Source organism: Urocitellus parryii, chromosome 3, assembly GCF_045843805.1.
Source record: "Urocitellus parryii isolate mUroPar1 chromosome 3, mUroPar1.hap1, whole genome shotgun sequence".
NCBI lineage: Eukaryota > Metazoa > Chordata > Mammalia > Rodentia > Sciuridae > Urocitellus > Urocitellus parryii.
Window position 1 is genome coordinate 178937019 of NC_135533.1, and position 22815 is coordinate 178959833.

A 22815-nucleotide genomic window follows, 5' to 3' on the forward strand; every position below is an offset into this window, starting at 1 on the left:
CTCAGTGGTTCAGTGCCCCTGGGTTCAATCCTTGGTACTTAAAAAAAAAAAAAAAAAAAAGCTGCCGCATGCCTTTCACTGCTCCTTAGTAGTAGAAAAGAATGGCTTTGGGCTGGGGTTGTGGCTTAGTGGTAGAGCACTTGCCTAGCATGTATGAGGCACTAGATTTGATTCTCAGCACCGCATATAAATAAATAAAATAAAGGTTCATTGACAACTAAAAAGTATTAAAAAGAAATACTGATTTAAAAAAAAAAAGAATATGGCTTTGCTAGCTGGGACACTCAGAGGGGACTGTAGCAGGCATCCCCTGCTGTGATTAGCTCCTAAATAGGCTTTCTCAGCGGCAGAAGCCTGCAGTTTACACAGATCCCACCTGCCATTGGAAGCAGATAATTGAGTTTCACCTCAAACTGGGGGGGGGGGGGGGGGTGTCAATAGGAAAGAACTTCCTGAGTTTGGCTGAAGAATAAAGATGCTTCTGACTTGTAGTAGGTTTATGTCCCAATAAATCATCATAAATTGAAAACATTACAAGTGGAAAATGCACGTAATACATAACCTACCAACATCATAGCTAAATCTAGCCTACCCTAAGCATGCTCAGAATACATTAACCTACAGTTGGGTAATATTATTTAACACTGAAGCCTATTTTATTTTCCCGAAGCCTACTTTATAATAAAGTGTTGACTATCTCATGTAACTTATCCAATGCTCTAATAAAAGTGAAAAGTAGAACGAGTGTATGGGTATGGTTTTGCACCATAGTAAAGTGAAAGATTTATAGGTCAAACCATCATAAATTGAAGACCATCTGTGCCGCCCACAGGGAGTAGTAGGCTTTGCCAACTCCACGTTATTTAATATCATGAAGTCAAGACTGTGCTTTAAGTATTAGGAGCTGGGTATGGTGGTACACACCTGTAATCCCAACAATTTAGGAGGCTGAGACAGGAAGATGGAAAGTTTGAGAACAGCCTGGGCAATTTATTGAGACCCTATCTCAAAATTAGGAAAAAAAAAAAAGGAGAATCATTGGAAGGTTTTAAGCAGGGAATTGTGTCATCAGCATCAGGTTTTCAATTACAATTTTATTTTATTTTATTTTTTTAACATTTTTACCTTAGTTCTCGGCAGACACATCTTTATTGGTATATGGTGCTGAGGATCGAACCCGGGCCGCACGCATGCCAGGCGAGCGCGCTACCGCTGAGCCCCATCCCCAGCGCCTTCAATTACAATTTTAAAACTCTCTTCTGTGGAGAGAAAATTAGGGTTAAAGCAGAGAGATCAGTTAGGAAGTTGTGGCATGGTGGTGCATGCTTATAATCCCAGTGACTTGAGAGGTTGAAGCCAGGAAGATTGCAAGTTCAAAACCAGCCTCAGCAATTTGGTAAGGCCCTAAGTAACTTAGTAAGACCCTGTCTCAAAATAAAATATTTTAAAAGAAAAGCGGGGTGGGCAGGGCTGGGGATGTAGCTCAGTGATAAAGTGCTCCTGAGTTTAATCCCTGTATCAAAGCTGGGGGTGGTGGTAGAGTAAGTTTTCTCACAAGGGTGCCCTGTAAAAGGCAACTAATTTTAAGAGATTTCTGTGTCTCTTTTTAAATCTTTCTCTTATGTTTGACTCCACAACCCCCAATTAGGGATTGGACCCTGTGGTGTGCTCTACCCCTGGGCTTCATCTCCAGACCTTTTTTATTTTTATTTTTTATTTCAAGACAGAGTCTTGCTGACAGAGGCTGGTCTGGAACTTGCAAACCTCCTGCCTCAGCCTCTGGAATCTCTGGAATTACAGGCATGTGCCACCACTGTGCCTGGCAGAAAGTGGCAAATACTTAGTAAACTAGGACACTGCCTTTTATCTTCTTGGTGTTCACTTGTTAAAAGTGCACTGTGCATCGGGAGAGCTTATTAAATGCTTTCAACAGCCTGATGAGGAGGAGGCAGCAAGCTCCCTGAATCCTTTGCCATGGAGAATTCCCTGCCTGGTGCTTATAACACACTTTAAATAGGCCTGGAAACTGTGGGCCTTTAGCCTAAGGCAGTATAGATGCTGGGGGTGGGGGGGTCGGGCAGCAGGGAGAATAATGAAAAATAATGTTCCGTAGATGTCAGAAGCCATTCACCATTCAGACACTGATGGTTTTCAGGGAGGATTAAAATGAGGTTGGCTACTTCTGATTCAAAACATCCTGCAAAAAGCCTGCCTCCTGAATTCTGAGGGTGGCTTTGTTACCAGAAAAAGTCTGGGCTGCTGGCTTCTCCAAAGCCAACACTTGTTTTTTGTTGTTGTTGTTGTTTTGTTTTTATTTTTGGTACCAGGGATGGAACCCAAGAGTGCTCTATTACTGAGCTTCTCTTTTTGAGACAGGATCTCGGTTATTTGTTTAGGGCCTTCCTAAATTGCTGAAGCTGGTCACTGGGATTACAAGTGTGTGCCACAACCCCTGGCTCAAAGGCCAACACTTGGGAGAGAAGAGTTGGTGGAAAGGAGTCAGGTTTATTCAAGGGCTGGACCTGAAGAAAATGGATGGTACATCTTGGGGGATAGGGTGAGGAGGGGAGATGAGTTGTACAAAGTTTTTTTTTTTTTTTTTTTTTTTAATTTAAAAATATATTTTGAATTTTCTTTTTTAAAATTTGTTTATTTATTCTAATTAGGTATATGACAGCAGAATGCATTTCTGTTCATTGTACACAAATGGAACACAACTTTTCATTTTTCTGGATTGTACACAATGTAGAATCGCACCATAAGTGCAGTCTTACATGTACCTAGGGTAATGATGTCCATCTTACAAAGGATTTTTATAAGAATGGAAAAGAGAAGCAGGGCAGGAAGACTATGTGCTGAGTGGGGTCTTTGTCAATCTTTTCCTTCATTTTTAATTTTTTTACTTTTCGCATTGGGGATTGAACCCAAGGGTGCTTTGCCACTGAACTACACAGCTACACCCCTAATCCTTCAGTTTTTAAAAATATTTAATTTTTTAAAGTTATTGATAGAACTTGAACTTTATTTTTATTTATATGTGGTGCTGAGATTCGAACCCAGGGCCTCACACATGCTAGACAAGTGCTCCATCACTGAGCTACAACCCCAGTCCTTTTTTTTTTTTTTTTAGTTTGAAACAGGTTCTTGTTAATTTATGGAAAGGCTCAGTATATTGCTGAGGCTGGCCTCAAATTTGCATCCTTTTGCCTCAGACTCCTAGGGTTGCTGGACTCTCTTCTTTTTTCCTTCTTCTCTAGAACAAAGGCAATGGACCTCTACTCCCTGGGGCTAGTTCCTGGATTCTTTTTAGATAGACAGGTTACTTTTTTATTTTTATGGTGCTAGGGATTGAACCCATGTGAGTTCAAACCCATGTGAGTCAAGCACTCTACCAAGTGATCTATATCCCCAGCCCCAGACAGGTTACTTTACAGTAATTTACAGAACTAAAGAACAAGGAGGGAAATTACAAAAGTCATTCAATGATTTGGGACCTGTAAATCTAAAGATTATTTGGAACCATATAGATGAGGCGCCCCTTTAGAATTTAGGTTGCTGAGCAAAGGGAACAGGACATAAACCTTGCAAAATGATTAGGAATTAAGCAGAGCCAGGAGAAAAAGATAATTCCAAAGGAGTGGCTCTATTACAATTTAGGAGGGGGATCCTGGTTATGGAGGGTTAATAATAAATCTGAGTTTTCCCAACATTTTCAAACATATAGAGAATTGGAAATAATGATACAGTGAACAACCTACATTTTGTTCTACTTGCTGTATCACATCTCCATTGTTCGTCTACCCATTTCCCTAGGCATCAGCTTACTTTCTGATGCTTCTCTCCCTTGTGGCTTTGAAACTTACATCTTTAGATGAGAGAGAGAGAGAGAGAGAGAGAGAGAGAGAGAGAGAGAGAGAATTTTAATATTTATTTTTTAGTTTTTGGCGGACACAACATCTTTGCATGTGGTGCTGAGGATCGAACCCTGGCCGCACGCATGCCAGGCGATCGCGCTACTGCCTGAGCCACATCCCCAGCCCCTGTTTTTTTTTTTTTTTTCTTTTTCCCAACCTTCTTCTCTCTAACCTTTTCCTCCCTGATCTTCTTTTCCATAAACTTCTTCCTGATCTCCCTGATCTTCACCTTCCTGATCTCTCCTCCCTAATCTCATTTTCCCTGAATCACCTCTCTTTTTTTAAAAAAAGCCTTCTGTTTCTGCAGATGGGCAGAATCAGAGCCTTTGAGATAGGAGTCCCTTGTGTTTCTCCTTTGCTAGCAAAGCAATAAACCTTTTTCCTTTTTCTCAAAACCATATCTTTGTTATTGGGTTGGCATTGGGTACAAGGACCTAGCTCTTGGCAACAAAAGTACACAGCATTAAGAAATTGCATGGGGTGGGGCTGGGGATGTGGCTCAAGTGGTAGCGTGCTCGACTGGCATGCGTGCGGCCCAGGTTCGATCCTCAGCACCACATACCAACAAAGATGTTGTGTCCGCCGAGAACTAAAAAATAAAATATTAAAAATTCTCTCTCTCTCTCACTCTCTCTTTAAAAAAAAATAAAAATAAAAAAAAATTGCATGGGAAGACATTTGTTTTAGTAGTTTTTTTTTTTTGATGTGTGTGTGTGTGTGTGTGTGTGTATGTGTGTGTGTGACTGTGACCAAAACATCTATTAAGAATGATTTTAGAGGAGGAAAAGTTTATTTGGTGTTCAGAGGTATCAGTCCTTAGATGCCTATGTGCTCCATTGCTCTGGGTCCAAGATGAGGTAGAGCATCAAGGCAGAAAGTTATGATAGATGAAAACCAGCTCACACATGGCAGCAAGGAAGCAGAGAGAGAGATCTGCTTACCAAGGACAAAATATAAACCACACCCATCTGCCTGCAGTTACCACCCAGTTAATCACTATCAGTGGATCAATCTACTGATTAGGTTACAACTCTCATATTCTGATCATTTCACCTCTGAATGTTCTTGCATCCCCTCACACATGAGCTTTTAGGGGACACCTCATATGTAAACCATAACAACATTGCACCCCAAACTTTCAGAATGAGCACCACTAAGTAGGGTCCAGGCCCCTTCAGCACTAGAGATCGAACCCGAGGGTACTCTACCACTGAGCTACACTCCCAATCCTTTTTATTTTTCAAGTTCAAGACAGAGTCTGGCTAAGTTGCCCAGGCTGGCCTTGTGCTTGTGATCCTCCCACCTTCAGCCTCCTGAGTGCTGGGGGTTATAGGTGTGTGCCACCATGTCTGGCTTTAAAAAAAAAAATTGTAGTTGTAGATGGACAGCATGCCTTTATTTATTTATTTATTTATTTTTTAAAGAGAGAGGAGGGGAGAGAGAGAGAGAGAGAGAGAGAATTTATTTATTTATTTTAGTTCTCGGTGGACACAACATCTTTGTTTGTATGTGGTGCTGAGGATCGAACCCGGGCCGCACGCATGCCAGGCAAGCGCGCTACCGCTTGAGCCACATCCCCAGCCCGAGCATGCCTTTATTTTATTTTTATGTGGTGCTGAGGATTGAACCCAATGCCTCATGCTCTGCCACTGAGCTACAGCCCCAGTCCTAAAAAATTCTGGGGGGAAACATTTACATCCAGTGAAATGTACAAAATATCAGCTAGATCATTCCATCAGCTTGAAAAAAAGCTTGCAAAATGGCATCCAAACCTCTATATCAGTATCTGTTAACATCATAGTGTAAAAACTTTAGGCAGGTATGGCATGTTAGAATCCCAGAAACTTCTAAAACTCAAATAGAGAATCCCAAGTTCAAGTTTAGCCTGAACAACTTCTTTTTTTTTGGGGGGGGGGATATGGGGGGTACTGGGGATTGAACCAGTGATTGAGTCACATCCCCAGCTCTTTTTATTTTGAGACAGGGTCTCCCTATGTTGCTTAGGGACTTGCTAAATTGCTGAGGCTGGCTTTGAATTTGCAATCCTCCTGCCTCAGTCTGCTGGGTTGCTGGGGTTAAGAGTGTGCCCCACCACACTTAGCCAGCCTAGATAACTTTTGAGACCCTGTCTCAAAATGAAATGAAAATGACTGGGGACATAGCTCAGTGGTAGAGCACTAGATTAGCATGTGTTAGGCCCTGGGTTCAATCACCAGTACTTAAAAAAAAAAAAAAAAAAGAATAAAATTTGATCTAACAATCACAGTCACTAGATAGTTGGGGGAAAACAACAACAAACAAACAGACAAACAAACATAGTTGGGGCTCTCACTGGGAAATTTAGGAAGAACCTGTCTTAAAAAATAAAGAGCTGGGGATGAAATTCAATCCCCAGTAACCCCCCCCCCCGTCCCCCCCCTCCAGAAAACAAACAAACTAACAAACAAAAAAACCCTGCAGAACATCTCAGTAGAGAAAGAGAATAAGAGAATAACAATGGTAAGACAAAGCACCTTAAGCTGAGAAAGGAAACCTGAAGTTAATTGTCCTGATCTTTCTGATGGAACCTAATTAAGGCTCTGCCATTCCAGATCTTCAGACTGGACTCAAGCTGGGAAGGGATATTTCTTTTTGCCCTGCATAACATCGCTGTTCAGATCTACAAACTTTTCTAACCTTTTAAACACATCACTCTGCATTAAGAGTTAAAAGAACAAAGAATCTGGAAAAAGGATAGAGGAAATTAACTGTAATAAACAGGATGGTAAGGGGAATGTGTCCAAGGAAAACCACAACTTTAAGGAATCTGTGGCTAGAACTGGACAAGAATTATAAAGCATGCAAAGAATCTAATCATAAGCACATTTTGACCCATATTACATTTGATAACACTCGCTCTGCAAATGTAGGGCAGTTGTAAATGGTCCGAAGAAATAGTGCTGGGCTTTTAAAACCTGCTTTAGAAAAGTCGACCAATGGTGCACAATTTTCAAATACAAAAGTGAAATGTGTGCTCCACAGTAGTGAACACCGTCCTCATTGTCATCAGCAACAATAAAAACAATGGTTTTCAAGTTTCAGCAACAGTTGAAACACTGCGAGACTGTGTGTGTGTGGTGTGTGGTTAAGTTTGAAGCCAAAATCAATATTCATTTGGATGTTGCCTAATTTTTTTCTCTCTGGCTAATATGCATTGTGGTATCAATTTTGAAACTATTTTAACACTTACGAAAAGAGCAGATTATAATCCTACCAATCCGAGACGAACCCTGTTCAACTTGCTGTGTTCAAACTTTCCACTGCGCGTAGTTTTTATTTTGACAATGCTTTTAGACAGTCGTTCTGTTAGCAACCGACACTTTCAAACAAAAATTACAGAATATATTCTGAGTCCTTCTCCTCTTTTGACAGATTTGATCCAGAACTTGTTACGGAAAGAAAGCGTTCTTAAATAATAATAACAACAACAAAAAAGTTGGACAGAAAAGTATTTAAAAAGAGACCAGGAAAACATTACGCCTTTATTTTGGTGAATTAGCAACAAAGAAAAGGATTAGCATGGACGGGTATTTTTCAAAAATATTTTTTTCCTCGGGCTCCCGCTAGGGTGGAGGAAGTTGTCTCCGCTCGGAGAGAGGGTGGAACCGAGTGGAAGGACGAGTGACTGGGAGGTCCTCCCTCCCCAGGGCTGGCCAGTGCGGGTCCGCTGAGGGAGGGGGCGCAGAGCGGGGGGTGGGGGGAGGAGACCAGCAGGTGCCTGGGCTCCAGCCCCTACCCCCACCCTCATCTTCACTCTCACCCACACCCGGGGATTGGCCTCGCCCCCTGGCGGGCGAGCGCTAGGTGTAGGGACTCCCGGGCTGGGGGCGCACACCCGCGGGCGGCGGAAAAGAGGCGGCTGGGGCCTCCCCGCCCGGCGCACACTCGGAGGCCGGCACTCGCCCGTGCGCACCGCCGGTCCGCAGCCCCGAGGAACATGTCCGCGGCCAGGGCGCGGAGCAGAGCCCCGGGGAGGAGAACCGGGGGAGGACGTGTGCAGTGGCGGCGGCGGCCGCGGAGCCGCTAGTCCCCTCCCTCCTCGGGGAGCAGCTGCCGCCGCCGCCGCCGCCGCCGCCACCCTCAGCGCGCGGGCCGCGGCCGGAGCGGGCGGGCGGGCGGGCGAGCGGCGCGCGGGGGCGGGCGGGGGCGGGGAGGGGGGTGGGCGCAGGGGGCGGGAGGGCGTGGGGGAGGGTCTCGCGCTCCCGACGACCAAAGCCCGAGCGGGAGACCCTGGCGGCGGCGGCGCCTGACACTCGCGCCTCCTGCCGTGCTCTGGGGCGGCATGTCCGAGGCTGGCGGGGCCGGGCCGGGCGGCTGCGGGGCGGGAGTCGGGGCAGGGGCCGGGGCCGGGGCGCTGCCCCCTCCGCCCGCAGCGCTGCCGCCCGCGCCGCCGCAGGGCTCCCCCTGTGCGGCCGCCGCCGCCGCCGGGGGCTCGGGCGCCTGCGGTCCGGCGACAGCAGTGGCTGCGGCGGGCACGGCCGAAGGACCGGGAGGCGGTGGCTCGGCCCGGATCGCGGTGAAGAAGGCTCAGCTGCGCTCCGCCCCGCGGGCCAAGAAACTGGAGAAACTCGGAGTGTACTCCGCCTGCAAGGTACCCGCTCGGCGCTCCCAGACCGCAGTTGGGGGCCAGGGGCCCGGCCCGCGGGACCCCCGCCCCCTCCCCCCGCCCCCACCTCTGCCTCCCGCCTCCAGTCTCCCGCCTCCCGCCTGGGGCCGCTGCACCGCGGAAGTGCTGCTGTCGCCCGCGCGCAATTAGCTGCTTCTCGGATAAGAGAGTCTCGTTGGGTTGGAAGAAGGGGATTCACCCAGAAGGAGAGAGCTTCATTTCAACCCCGTGGAAAGAGTAGCCTCGGGTAGTCCAGTTCCCGGGCTACCCTGGGGCTTTGTTGCTTTGTAGGAGCTCGCCGGAGCCACTTTCACGGGAGTGGAGCCGTATTTGGTGTGGCGTACTAACCAAAGCTGGGATAACATCTTTTGGGGGGATCTGAGCGGTCCTCTCTACGCTTGACCTCTAGCCTTACTCCTACTGGGAGGAGCTGGGTTCTAGGAGTGAGGGCGGAGAAGGTCTTGGACTTCGGAGCACTGGGAAAGCGAAAGGGAGGAACATGCTGGTGGGTAGGTGGGCATGGCCTGAGGCGAGGGTCCTGTGGCGCCTGGAGGCCTCGGCGCGCGGTGACAGCCCTGTCATTATTGTATTATTACTTGTTTAGTTAAAGCACCGTCCCAGCTGCTCGGGGTGTAAACAGGATTTGGCAAGGTGACAGCCCAGCGTGGCGAGCGCTACTGCTCAGTTTGAGGACACATTTCTTGCCATCTCCTCTCCATGCCAGTTCTAGGCACCCTGTGGCCCCCAGCTGCAGATCCAGTTGTGAGGGCTTTGCTCCTGAGATAGGAGATTGCCCGAGGCCGCGGGGTGGACTGGCCCTGCGCTGTCAGCAGCGGCTTTGTTTTGACAGGGTGACAGCTGAGGGGGGCGGGGACTTGGCCTTGTCAGCTCCTGCGGCCTGTGGCTGAGGCAGGGAAGACACACACACACACACACACACACCTCCCATCTATTCTTCCCGCCTGCTGCAAACAGGGTCAAGTTCATACATTCCATATTCCCAAAACTGTGCTGCAGTGGCACTTTGGAATTTTGGTGTGCCGATTATTAGTCCTGCTAGAATGTCTCCCTGGTGGGGATGCTTTTGGTATTTAGAGGAACTCTTAATGGTAGCTGAATGCTTGTGCTTACCCTTTTCCCACAGCATTGCCTAATGTTGTTGAGCTTTTACTTTGTCCTCCTATCTTTGCTCATTTAACCTTTGTGGAGTGAATAGAGGATCTAGCCCAGGGCTTCTCAAACTAATATGCATGAGAATCAGCTGGGAAGCCGGTCCTAATGCTTTGTATCTGAAAGTCTGGGGTGGGGCTGATAATCTGCATTTCTAATAAACTCCCAGGTGAAACTTTGCTAGTTCTTTGACTGCCTTCTGTGTAGCAAGATCTTTATTCATACCTGAACAACATATTACTGGTTCCTTCTGAATTCAGCTGAGAAATTGGGAACTGTGAAATAATGATGCCACACAGTTGGTATTTCTGAAGAAGGAATGCAAAAAAGATCAAGTGGGGAGTATCTTCTCAAAGAAGGTGGAAGCCCAGGAGTTGGTTATAAAAGGCATTAGATTAATGAAAAGAGGACCCGAAAGTGTAACAGGCAGAAGGGAAAACTCTGCGTAGAATCAAGAGTGCATTCAATTACTTGATGGCCACAGTGGGCTAGTGTAAGAACTGAGTCAGCTCAGTTTTTCTGCCTTTGCTTTATTTTTAAATTAATTTATTGATTTCCTATCACCTGCACCTCTTCTTCCTGCTGCCTGCTGTTACCTTAATTTCTGAGAACTTCCCTGAAGTTTTGGTTGTATCTAAAACCATGCATATATTTGACCTTCATTGAGGCAGGGAAGAGACACACACGTTCACACACCTTCCATGTATTAAGATTTCCATGAGTGAGATGAAGCATCATTTCTAAAGTTTTTGACTTGAGTTTCCTGTTCATATTCTCAACTCAACTCACAGAAGGGAAAACCTCTCTTATTAATGGCCTCTCTGTTGCTGAGCAATTGAATGGGTCAATTTTCACTAGCTGATTTATTCAACAAATATTTTGAGGGGTCTCAACTGGTTGCCAGGCATTGTGCTTGGTGTGTGGTTGGCCTGTGACACTCAGGATCTGTTATGGAGATGCTTGTGTAGATGTGTGTGTTGAAGTTCTAGGGAGGAAGACAGTGGACCAATTACAATGAAGTTTAAAAAAAACTTAATTGAGCTGGGGATATAGCTCAGTTGGTAGAGCCTGCCTTGCATGCACAAAACCTTGGGTTCAATCCCCAGCACTGCCAAAAAAGAAAAGAAAAAACTTACTTGAGCCTATTGTGGTGGTCACACTTGTAATCCCCGCTTGGTTGGTGAGTTCAAAGCCAGCCTCATTAAATTAAAGCACCAAGTGACTGAGTGACACTCTGCCTCTAAATAAAATACAAACCAGGGCTGAGGATGTGGCTCAGTGGTTGAGTGCCCCTGAGTTCAAACCATAGTACCAAAAAAAACCCCCCAAAAAAACAAAAACAAAACTTTCTTGGAGTGGTGTAAGGACTCTGAGCAGGGCAGCTCATATTTTAGAGGCATGGGTAGTATAGGAATGACTTCCTAGAGGAAGTGTCATTTGCTGCTGAGGACTCTTGGCAGTGCAGGGTGGGTGGGGTAAAACTTCTTGTAGTGAAGAAACTGAAAGCAGATCTGTAAGCTTGGAGCTGGGCCAACCCAAGCCAGGCCTCCATTGCCAGGAGTCCCTGGTTTGGGAGGGCTGTTGTGTGGCCAAGTGGGTGCTGGGGAATCCAGGACTCTTAAATTGAGTGACATCTCAGATTTTTTTTTTTTTTTTGTGGTACTGGGGGGTTGAACCCAGGGCTGCTCTACCATGGAGCTATACCCTTCTGCCCCTTCTACAATTTATTTTAAGTCAATGTCTCACTAAGTTGATCAACCTGGTGTTGAACTTGTGATCCTTCTACCTCTGGATTTGTTGGGATTGCAGGTGTGGGCCCAACATTTTTTTTTTTTAATTGGGCTTGATTGGGTATGATGAGTCTCTGAGAGTGCAGAATCTGGGGTTCTTTCTCAGCCTGTCACCACAGTTGCTATAGCAGGCCCCAGATGACAGATTGTTATATAGTTTGCCATAGCCCCTTGGCAAGTTGGAAAGAGAGTAGAGAGGTTAGAGGTGGGATCTGGAAAGAGATGTAGTTTACTAGGGGTTATTGGAAGGAAAACAAGTACCAGACCTGATCAAAGATATGGCCTTTAAACTTCACAGACAAAACAAAAAAGAAGGGAGCTAGTTCACAGCCAGGGGTGGAATGCCATGCCCCAGAAAGAGGGGGAGGGGGGACAAAAAAGAAAGAAAGAAATGAAAAAAAAAAAAAAAAACCAACAACAAACTTGTTTTGCAGGATCCAGAGTAGAGTTCTTTGAACTGTGTCCTGGCAAAGGTTGCCTCAGAGGGTCATTTTTGCTTGTGTGTGACACAATGCTGGTCTGACAATCTTGTGTCTCTTCGTCATATCCTTGAGATTGTTTCCTGGAGTCCACCAGGCCCTGTATGGCCACTGCTCTCCCTGGCCCTTTTTCAGGGCCTGGAGTCCATGGTTCCCTTTCATCTCAGGGCCTTTGCACACATTGTTCACGGGCACTGCAAACTCTTCTCACCTCACTTTAAAAGGAACTCCTGGGGCTAGGAGTGCAGCTTGGTGATAGATCACATGTCTAGCATGTGCAAAGCCCGGGGGGTTCAGTCACCAGCAACAAAACAACCAACCCCAAAATCCAAACCAGAGTTAACTCCCGACTGACTCTTCTGCACATGTCTGATTCCTTGCCTTCTCTGTTTACCCCCCTGGTCAGCCTTTCCATTAGAAATTACTCAGACTGCTCTGTACTCTTCCTTCCTGGTGGTTTTATGGTGATTTGTAAGTAAGTTTGATTATTTGATATGTGTTTATTAGAACCTCTGAATAGACTCTATGTGATGTGGTTATTGGCCAAGTGACTGGACTAGACAACAGAAAATGGAGGAAATAATTAACTGTTAGGGGATAGATGTGAAATTTTGGTGTGACTACTTGTTGACAATTGGTTGAAGGAGATTTTTCACGGAGGGCAATTCTAGGTATCCCGTATGTGTTGGTGGGACCATTTTTTTTTTTTGGTACTGGGGATTGAACCCATGGACACTTTACCACTAAGCTACATATCCAACCTGTTGTTATTATTATATTAACTGCAGATTGAACCCAGGGGCACTTTATCACTGAGCTACATCCCTAACTTTTTTTTTTAGACAGGGTCTCCTCAAGTTGTCCAGGCTGGCCTCAAACTTGAAGTCTTCCTGTCCCTTCCTGGCCTCAAACTTGAGCCTCCAGTTTTTGGGATTATAGGCATACTTTGGGATTATGTTTTGAATGTTTTAGAAGAAACATCACTGGGTGTGGTGGCTGTCATGAATCCCCTCAGGGGAGTTGAGGCAGGAAGATCACAAGTTCAAGGCCAGCCTTACAATTTAGGGAGGTCTTAAGCAATTTAAAAAGAGCCTGTCTCGGGGCTGGGGATGTGGCTCAAGGGGTAGTGCCTGGCATGCGTGCTCGCCTGGCATGCGTGCGGCCCAGGTTCGATCCTCAGCACCACATGCAAACAAAGATGTTGTGTCCGCCAAAAACTAAAAAATAAATATTAAAATTCTCTCTCTCTCCCTCTCTCTCACTCTATCTTTAAAAAAAAAAAAAGTCTCAAAGATAAAAAAGGGGCCTGTGGATTTAGCTCCCTAGTAAAGAACCTCTGTGTTCAATCCCTGGTAACAAAACAAAACAAAAATTTAAAAGAAACTTCAAGTGAATATCTGAAAACCCCAAATCCAAATCTCCTTGAATTAAATGTAAGTAACCTATTAACTTAAAAAACAAACCCATTGATTGACCCTTCCCAAAGGAATAGGTCATACACTGGGGTGGGGGTGGGGGTGCAACAGGGGTATAGTAGCTAAAAATATGGGTTTAAAGTTACTTCATACTAATCTGAGTTAACAATTTTAGTATATCCAGCAGTGTGATCTTGGACAAGGACTTCACCTCAGCCTGCGTTTCGTTGTCTGTGAAGTAGGAATGATACTCTCCATCTCATGACATAACTGAGGATTTAAAGAGGGCTGTACAGAGCTGGGTGCAATGGCATATACCTATAATCCTAGCAGCTTGGGAGGATGAGGCAGGAGGCTCACAAGTTCAAGCCCTGTCTCAGCAATTCAGTGAGGCGCTAAGCAACTTAGTGAGACCCTGTCTCAAAATAAGAAATACAGGACCTGGACTGGGATTGTGGCTCAGTGGTAGAGTGCTCGCCTAGCATGCATGAGTCACTGGGTTTGATCCTCAGCACTGCATCAAAATAAATAAATGTATTGTGTCCACCTACCACTAAAAAAAAAATATATATATATATTTAATATATATTAAAATATGTATAATATATTATATAATATATATAAAATAATGTATATATTAAAAATATGTTTATATATTTAATATATATATTAAAAAAATACAGGGACTGTGGTTGTAGCTCAGTGGCAAAGTGTGAGGCACTAGCATGTGTGAGGCACTGGGTTCCATCCTTAGCACCACATAAAAATTAATAAAGGCAGGCTATCCATCTACAACTACAAAACAAAGGTTTAGGGATGCGGCTCAGTGGTTAAGTGCCTCTGGAAAAAAAGTTTCCAAACATCCCAGGACATAAAGATACTGTGTTCATAGTGACAAACTGCTTGATACCTTAGTCTGTGGTCACCAAGCATTTGTGGAGAGTCTGCTTGCTTAGATCCTAGGCTGAGTGCAACACTTAGAGAGTTACAGGGGCACAAAACTATAAAATTAGTCTTCACTTAAAAAATAACAATTTAGGCTGGGACATAGCTCAGTGATAAAGCATTTACCTGGGTTCAATCCCAGTAAAGGTTTTGATCTAAAAAAGTCATGTGGAGTATAGAATCTGCAGGATAGAATCTCTGTGGAGGCAGAGGCCCACAGCAGCCTTGAATTTGTGATCCTTCAGCCTCAGCCTCCTGAGTAGTTAAAATTACAGGTGTGAGTCTCCATTCCTTGCTCCCAGTCCCTTGCTAAAAACTTTTCCATTCCCCCTAAAAGTATCGTCCTGTCAAATTTCCCCCTTTTTCTTTCTTTCTTCTCTCTCCTTCTCTCCCCTTCTCCTTTCTTTATACCCCACTCCTTTTTCTTTTTTGGTACTGGGGGTTGAACCCAGGGGCGATTCACTTAAGCCACATTCCCTGAAGTGTCTTTTTTATTTTGAGACAGCATCTTGCTAAATTGCTTGGGGCTTTGCCAAGTTGCAGAGTCTGGCTTTGAACTTGTGATCCTCCTGCTTTTTAGCCTCCCTTCCCCCTTCGGCTACTGTTTCCCTCTTTCTTTTCTCTTTCCAGTGCTGGGAATGGGGCACAGGGCCTCAGGCTACTAGGTAAGCACTTTAACTCTGGGTTACATTCCAGCCTCCTCCAGCCAGCTTTTTAAGGAGATATTTTGTATCAGTTGATTATTGATTTGCAGACAGAAAGCAAATTAAAAATATCTTTTTGGAGACTCTTTATACAGCTAGTATTGTTACAGCAAGATGCAAACCAGAGTGAGGTAGATAAAATGTTGTTTTAAAAGATCAGCCTGTAGCTACATAAATCTATAGCGAACAATTATTTCATGCTGTGACTTCTCTAAAAGGCTCTAAGTATCATAGAGCCCAGCATGCACAGAAAAATGTTTCACTGGGCAGGCACAATACAAAAGGCCTGAGATATAAAACTATCATGAATAAAAATTGTTAATGTGACAGCCCTAATAATGTGGGGAAGATACTGAATATAAAGCAAACATATCTGGAGGAGTGGGTGGAGGCTGGGGCTGGGGCAGGAGGATGTCAAACTTGAGGCCAGCCTAGGCAACTTAGCAGGACCCTGACTCAAAATAAAAAATAATAAATGGTTGGAGGGACTGAGGTTGTGGCTCAGTGTTAGAGCATTTGCCTAGTATGTGTGAGGCACTGGGTTGAATCCTCAGCAGCACATAAAAATAAATAAATACAGGTATTGTGTCCATCTACAACTTAAAAAAGTTTGGGGATGTAGTTCAAAGGTAGAGTGCCTCTGGGTTCAATTCCTGGTAAAGGAGTGGTGGTGGTGGTGGGATAAGGCTGGATGGGTGGGGGAGGACTGAGAGAAAGAGATCCATAATTAATTGTGTCGTCTTACAACATTCCAAGGAAGATTAAAATTCAAGTCTGAAAAGCTTTCAGGTTGCAATCTGTAGTTTTATGTACCTGAGAAATTAGTTTACAGGGCACAGCAGAACAAAATCTGAAGACTGTTTCATTTTAGGAAGCATGTGCTTGCAAATAGCAACTTGTGATGTAGCACCCTTTAAGGTTTTTTGTTTGTTTGTTTTTAAAACTACCTGGCAGATTTAAACTCAGTTGCTTGTTCACATTGTAATTCAAATAAATCAATAGTCTGACTTCCTCAGTTCTTTTTTTTTTTTTAATTTATTTTTTAGTTCTCGGCGGACACAACATCTTTGTTGGTATGTGGTGCTGAGGATCGAACCCGGGCCTCACGCATGCCAGGCGAGCGTGCTACCGCTTGAGCCACATCCCCAGCCCTCCTCAGTTCTTTTTTTCCTCCCTCCCTGCCTTCCACCTCCTTTCTTTTCTCCCTCCCCCCCCTTCTTTTTCTTATTTTTCTCTGTACTTGGGATTGAATTCAGGAGTGCTCAACCACAACTCTTTTTCAAGTACACCCCCCCCCAAAAAAAAAAATTTATTTTGAGACAGGCTCTTGCTGACTTTCGAGGTTGGTTTAGAACTTGTGGTCCTCCTGCCTCAGCTGGGATTACAGGTGTGCACCACCGTGCCTGAAGAGGCACACACTTTTAAGTGAGCAATATTGGAAGAGTTATCATATTTGCTTTTCAGAAGAAAGATCTGAATACTCACTTCAGTGCCTCTAAAACTTGGATATTCAGTGCTCTGTGGATTCTGATTTAGTTGCTTTCTCCTTGAGAGAAAAGTGGCTATTTAGAAAGACTTGTCAAGTTCCCTACTCTTGGAGCTCTGTGCCTTTTTGCTGTGGTCATCTAATTTAAACAGAAGAATCTGGTGAAGAACTCCAGGGAACCTTTCTGCCAGCCCCCTACCCCTCATGCTGGACACCTTGGGTGGTCACTTAACTGCCTTATTTCAGTTCCCTCTTTGGTGAAGTGGGAGTCAAGGAGCAAGCTTATTGACTATTTTGAAGATTAAATAGTCTAGCATATGTGAAAGTTCTGGGAACCTGAGCATTCCACAAACATCTCTTTCATTTTTAAAAGTGTTCCATTGGAATCAACAGTTCATCTTTTGCAAAGTGTTGTATCTCAGGTCATTTGATTCTTCTACCTGGGGTAAGAGGAAGGTAAGGCAGGTCGTTTTACTAGCAGTGAACTGACACCCAGAGAGGTTAGTGACTTCCTCAGGCTTCAGTGTTTGCTCAGGAGAGCACTGACCCACATCAAAGTGCACCATTTTTCCTCTTCCTTCAAAATTTCCTAATGGGGTGGGGGGGATTTGTTTTCCTAATGGTTTCCGGAGAGAATTTCATTTACTTCAGTCATTGTGTCCTTTAACATTTATTGTCTTCCTATTGAAAAGTATGTTCAAAGGCTTTTCTAGGCCACTGATACTTTATGGCCTGCACAGTAAGCATTCTGTAGTACCAACCCAGGACAGTCATATGCATGCTCTTGATTGTTTTAAAGCTGACAATCAAGACTGATCACTGGCATGGCCCAATAGAATTTTCTGTTGAGCGAAGATGAAAGAGATACCTACTCAGGTTGTAGAAGGTGTCAATTGTGTCAGGAAGGTAAAGAATTGACTATCCTGAAGCTTCAGAGATCCCCAAATAGCTCTATTTAGGACTGTATGCACAGCAGCATCAAAAGGAAAGTCATTAAAAAAAAAAAACAACTTTCAAGTGTATTATGCATACAATAAAGTACTCAAGTCCTAGGTTAATAGCTCATAGAATTGTTACAAATGTGGACATCTGCACCACTGGCGCCAGATAAAGCCATATTTATGGGACATTTCCAGAACCTCAGAGGGTTCCCTTGTGCCCCCTCCCTATCCCTGGTAACCCTTATTCTGACTTCTGTTACTAGAGATGAGTTTCATTTGTTCTTACATGTCACATAAATGGAATCCTATGGTATGAATGCATTGTGTCTGGTTTCTTTCAACCTTATGCCTGTGAGATGCAGCCATGCTGTTGTGTGTAGCAGTGGTTTGCAAAGACACGTGTTTTCAAATTAAAAAAACAAGTTAAAAACGGCCAGCCATTGTCGATGATGGAGTCGACGGCTGTGAAGGATGTAATACAATAGATTTTTAGTTAAACTTTTGAAAGAAAGAATGGGGATTTGGAACTTAGGTATGCTGGGAAGAGCCCACATAGGCAGGAATGTGGACAAGAAATCAGTGTGGAGTTGGCCAAACAGATGTAAATAAAGAATGGAATGATAGCCAGGCAGAAGGAGGGGAGGTGGGGGCAGGCGGTGATGATGTCACAGTTGGTGGAATGTTCAGCCTGCACAGTTCCTTCTCCCTGGAGTCTGTATTGGTGAGTCCCCAAATGGTAAATATCATGTCCTACTACCAGTGCCCTTGTTCTGGAAGATGACTAGGATTGTTACACATTGTATTCTGCAGGCTGTGTGGATCCATATGTTAGGAATGATGGCAGGTTTCCTAAAAGGCTGGCCAGAACCTAATCCACAGAGGTCCAGGGCTAGTGACACTTCTGTGGTATTGGTCTAGTGGATGGAGATATTGGAAAGAGAACAGTCATCTCCATCTTCTCCAGAGCTGTGTTGGAGGCCACTTAATGCCACCTTATCCCCAGAAATGGCAGTGAGAAACAAGATTATTGTTCATCTCCTCTCAGTTTTTTGGTAGCATCTGCATCCCAGGAAACTAGTATTGAATATATAAAGACAAGCTTTTTATTTAACAGAGTCCTGTGAACCATCCACCTGTAAATCAATCTTTTCTGTAATTGATATATTTAGCCAAATGGGATTTTCATCTTTGAATTGAGAGTGTGTATAAGCATGGGGTATTATACCTATTGCCCTTCATTTATTCTTTTAACATTTCATTCTATAGTAGAGGCCACTTTAGAAGATTTCTGCTTAGGTAGCTCCTGTTTAGACTTATGTTTTTCAGTACTGGGAATTGAATCCAAGGAAACTCTGTCATTGAGCTATATCTCCAGCCCTTTTTATTTTTCATTTTAAGGCAGGGTCTCTAACTTGCCCAGGCTGGCCTGGGAATTGCAATCCTCTTGCCTCAGTCTCCCGAGTCACTGGGATTACAGGCATGTACCCCTATGCCCGGCTCTAATCAAACTTCTTATGGCAATTTATCCCTCAGTTTTAATAGAAATAGAATTGAATCCTTTGTCATTTAATTTTTTTTTTTTTTTAGTTGTAGGTGGACACCATACCTTTATTTATTTATGTGGTGCTGAGGATCAAACCTACTGTCTCACACGTGTGAGGCAAGTCCTCTACCACTAAGCCTCAATCCCAGCTCCTCCTTTGTCATTCTGAGCAAACTTTTGTCTGTGATACCTGCTTTGCACATTTTTCTCCTCTGAGTACTTCTGTGTTTTCTTGTCAAACCTTTTTCTGGTCTGTTTTCAAAGTCCAGTTTCTCAGAGAATCACTCCTGTTCCCCTCTTCCACCTCTATCTCAAATAGCAGCACCCTGTCCATCAATCTGAAATCATTTTATTTTCCTTTACTGCATTTATCAATAGTTGGAAATCATATATATGTGTGCTGGGATTGAATACAGGACCTTGTGCATGCGAGGTAAACACTCTACCAACTGAGCTATATCCCCAGCCCTGAAAATCATATACTTTTAAAATGATTTCTTTTCTACTTCCCTTATGAGAGTAGAAGCCTCCCACAAAGTAGGGTATTGGGTTTACTTCATATTCTATGTGGTCTACACCTTGCATATAGAAGGCACTCAGTATTAGTTGAATAAAAGGTTCATTTTGCATTCAGAGGCTTTGTGGGACTGGAGGAAAGGAAATCATGTCTTAAAGATGAGAAAACAGGCTCCGAGAGGTTTAGACACTAGCCATGTGATCCAGAGCAGAATAGAGCAGTTGCCAGCTAAGGCTGGCATGACAACTACTCATAGCTAACTGTGGTTCTCAGTAGCTCATAAAGATCTGGTGACAACCACACTTGTCTGACTGCCTGTACTGCTGTTACAAGATCAAGCAAGGAGAAGTCAGGCCTACATTTTAGTCCTTCTCTGTATGTATGATGTGAACTTCTGTGACCACTGTTTCCTCTTCTGTAAATTAGAATGGAATTCTCACAGAGGTACTGTGAGATCTGCAAGTTGAAACCCACAAAGTGAGAAAAGGTCTTATGCTATGTTTTTTCTTTCTTTCCCATAGATACATACAGATTTATTTAGGAAAGCAGATATACATTCAAGGGGAGGGATACAGGCTATTTTAAGACAGAGAATTGTTTGGGGAGTTAAGTAAGAAATACACATTCTCCCTTGAATGTGTATTTCTTAGAGGGATAGGCAGCTTAATCCTATATTCTAAAAGTTTGTATTTTATTAGTGAACTAGTGAAAAAAAATCAACCTTGTATTAAAGTGTGTTTTCTAAATATTTATATTTTTTTGTTATTTTTCTGTTCATTTTAACTAAAGACTACAATAGAATTTGTTTAATTTGGGCTCATAATTTTACATCAGAAGATGAACTTAGTTATTCTTGGGAAAACTGTGCATAATCTCTCTAATGATCCACTTGGAATGGTATACTGTCTAATCTCAGGAGGACATTTAATTTCTTCAGTAACCTCAGGGCAAGATGTTTAGGGATGCATCTATTAAATTCCACACCATCGTAATCAGTCCCCATTCATTGCTCTCATCTTGTGTAGCCCTCTGGGAAGCTTGTGTGGTATGCAGCAGGTTCCAGAAGTACAGGGACAAGAACCAAGTAATATCACAGTGACTGAAGGTGGCAGCGCTAATTTGCATCAGCTTTAACGAGCTGGTGTTGAAATTGGATGGCAGAATGCCAAGGAAGCCAAGGTCAGCACACTTTGAAATAACAAAGTGAGTCATGTAACCCAGGATTTGCACATACCCACAGGACTACCTGAGTCAACCTCACCTCCAAGGGAACACATACATTTGGGTTAGGTGCCTGGGCCCAGCTCTGTGCTATGTGTGTAGAAGAAAATGAAAGCCACAAGGAGCTCCTTGTATTACCGGGAAGACAGATATGCAAGAAAAGAAAAATTAAAGTGAATTACTAAACATAAAGTCTGTGACACAGAAACCCCATCACAAGCTAGGGACAGGTAGAAGTGTAGACAGAGGTCCCGCTCAGGTGCAGTGAACAGAAAAAAAAACCAAGCAAAGAAGCAAAACCAAAGGGAAGGAAGACCTCAGAGTGGTTTAGAACATAGGTTTGAGCTGCGTGCAGTGGCACGTACTTGTAATCCCAGTGCTCTGGAAGCTGAGGCAGGAGGATCACAAATTGGAGGTCAGCCTCAGAAGCCTTGAGAGGCCCTAAGTAACTTAGTAATACTCTGTCTTAAAATAATAAAAAGGGCTGGGGGGCTGGGGTTGTAGCTCAGTGGTACAGCAGTTGCCTAGCTGCCGAAGCCAAGTGCCAATGACTCGGCTTGGCACAGAATCACGAGCCACCACACAGCTCTGTAGGTTCAAACAGCAATTCTTTATTCCGGATCTCACACCAGCCTCCACACACGTTCAGGGGCAGTCTCGTTCTGCCGCACACTTCACCTACTCCACGAGGCTTTTTCCAAAATCCCATTTGAATCTCACGAGAACTCAACGGGAACAAGCAACAGGAACACCCTAATCCCAGCAGCAATAATCTTCAACCTCAACTTCCCTAAAACCCATATTCTTAAACCGGGAAACGCCTTAAACCGGGAACACCCTAAGCCCAAGGACCGGGATACTTCCTCAAACCTGCAGGATACTTCCTCAAACCTGGATCCACCCTCGATCACCTTGAGCAGGGTCATCTTTCTCAAACACACAAGCAAGGTCGCAGCAAATTTCCAAGGCAAGTCCATTTAACATGGGGTACACTGGCAAGGATTACGATGCGTCAATACCTACTTGGTAATGGCCCTCAGCACCTAGCAAGGGTCAGGCACTGGGTTCAATCCTCAGCACCACATAAAACAAATTAAAAAAAAATCATCCTTTTTTTGGGGGCGGGGGTATCAGGGATCGAAATCAAGGGCACCTGACCAGTGAGCCAGCCACAGCTTCAGCCCCATTTTATATTTTTTTAGAGACAGGGTCTCACTGAGTTGCTTAGCACCTCACTTTTGCTGAAGCTGGCTTTGAACTCGCCATCCTCCTGCCTCTGCCTCCCAAGCTGCTGGGATTATAGGCGTGTGCCATAGCACCGGGTCCACAAATAAAAAATCAAGGTTAAATAATTATTATGTTTTGGTACTGAGGATTGAACCCAGGGGTGCTCAATCACTGAGCCACATCCCAGCCCTATTTTGGTATTTTTTTTATTTAGAAACAGGGTCTCACTGAGCTGCTAAGTGCCTCACTAAGTTGCTGAGGCTGGCTTTGAACTTGTGATCCTCCTGCCTCAGACTCCCTAGCTGCTGGGATTACAGGCCCAGCTAAGGTTAAATTCTTTAAAAAAAAAGGGGGGGGGCGGGGGAGAGCTGGGGATATGACTCAGTGGTAAAGAACCCCTGAGTTAAATCTCCAGTAACCCCTTTCCTCGCAAAAGAACATAGATCTCTGTTCTGGCTGTGTGACCACGATGGGCTCCTCACCCTTTATGGGGCTCAGGTTTCATAGCTGCGAATTGAAAATAGTGACGATATGAACTTTTTCTGTTCATTCAACAAATTGTTATTTTAATGTGCCAGGCGTTGATTTCGGCACTGGGGATGCAGTGACAGATGGGCCCTTACTCTTGCAGAGTTTGCTTTCTGGGAGCAGAAGCAGACAATAAACAAAATGACAGAATGTGGTAAGTGCCACACAGAGAATGAAAACAGAGAATTAAATGAGAATGCCGGGGGAATTCCTCCAGACATGTGCCCAGAGAGGTCTCTCTGCTGAGGGGACACCATGAGGCCTGAATGACAACACAGCGAGGGATAAGG

At 44.3% G+C, this 22815-nt stretch overlaps 1 protein-coding gene across 1 annotated transcript in view; it reads left to right on the forward strand.

Moving 5' to 3' along the window:
* Nucleotides 1–8143: 8143 nt before the first annotated feature.
* The window catches only part of Kat2b (lysine acetyltransferase 2B), a 106786-nt gene continuing 92114 nt past the window's right edge, over nt 8144–22815 (forward strand). The window contains exon 1 of the mRNA XM_026395917.2: nt 8144–8544. Within this exon, the coding sequence (XP_026251702.2) occupies nt 8236–8544 (309 nt within the window). The 5' untranslated portion in view covers nt 8144–8235. The remainder of the gene's footprint in view (nt 8545–22815) is intronic.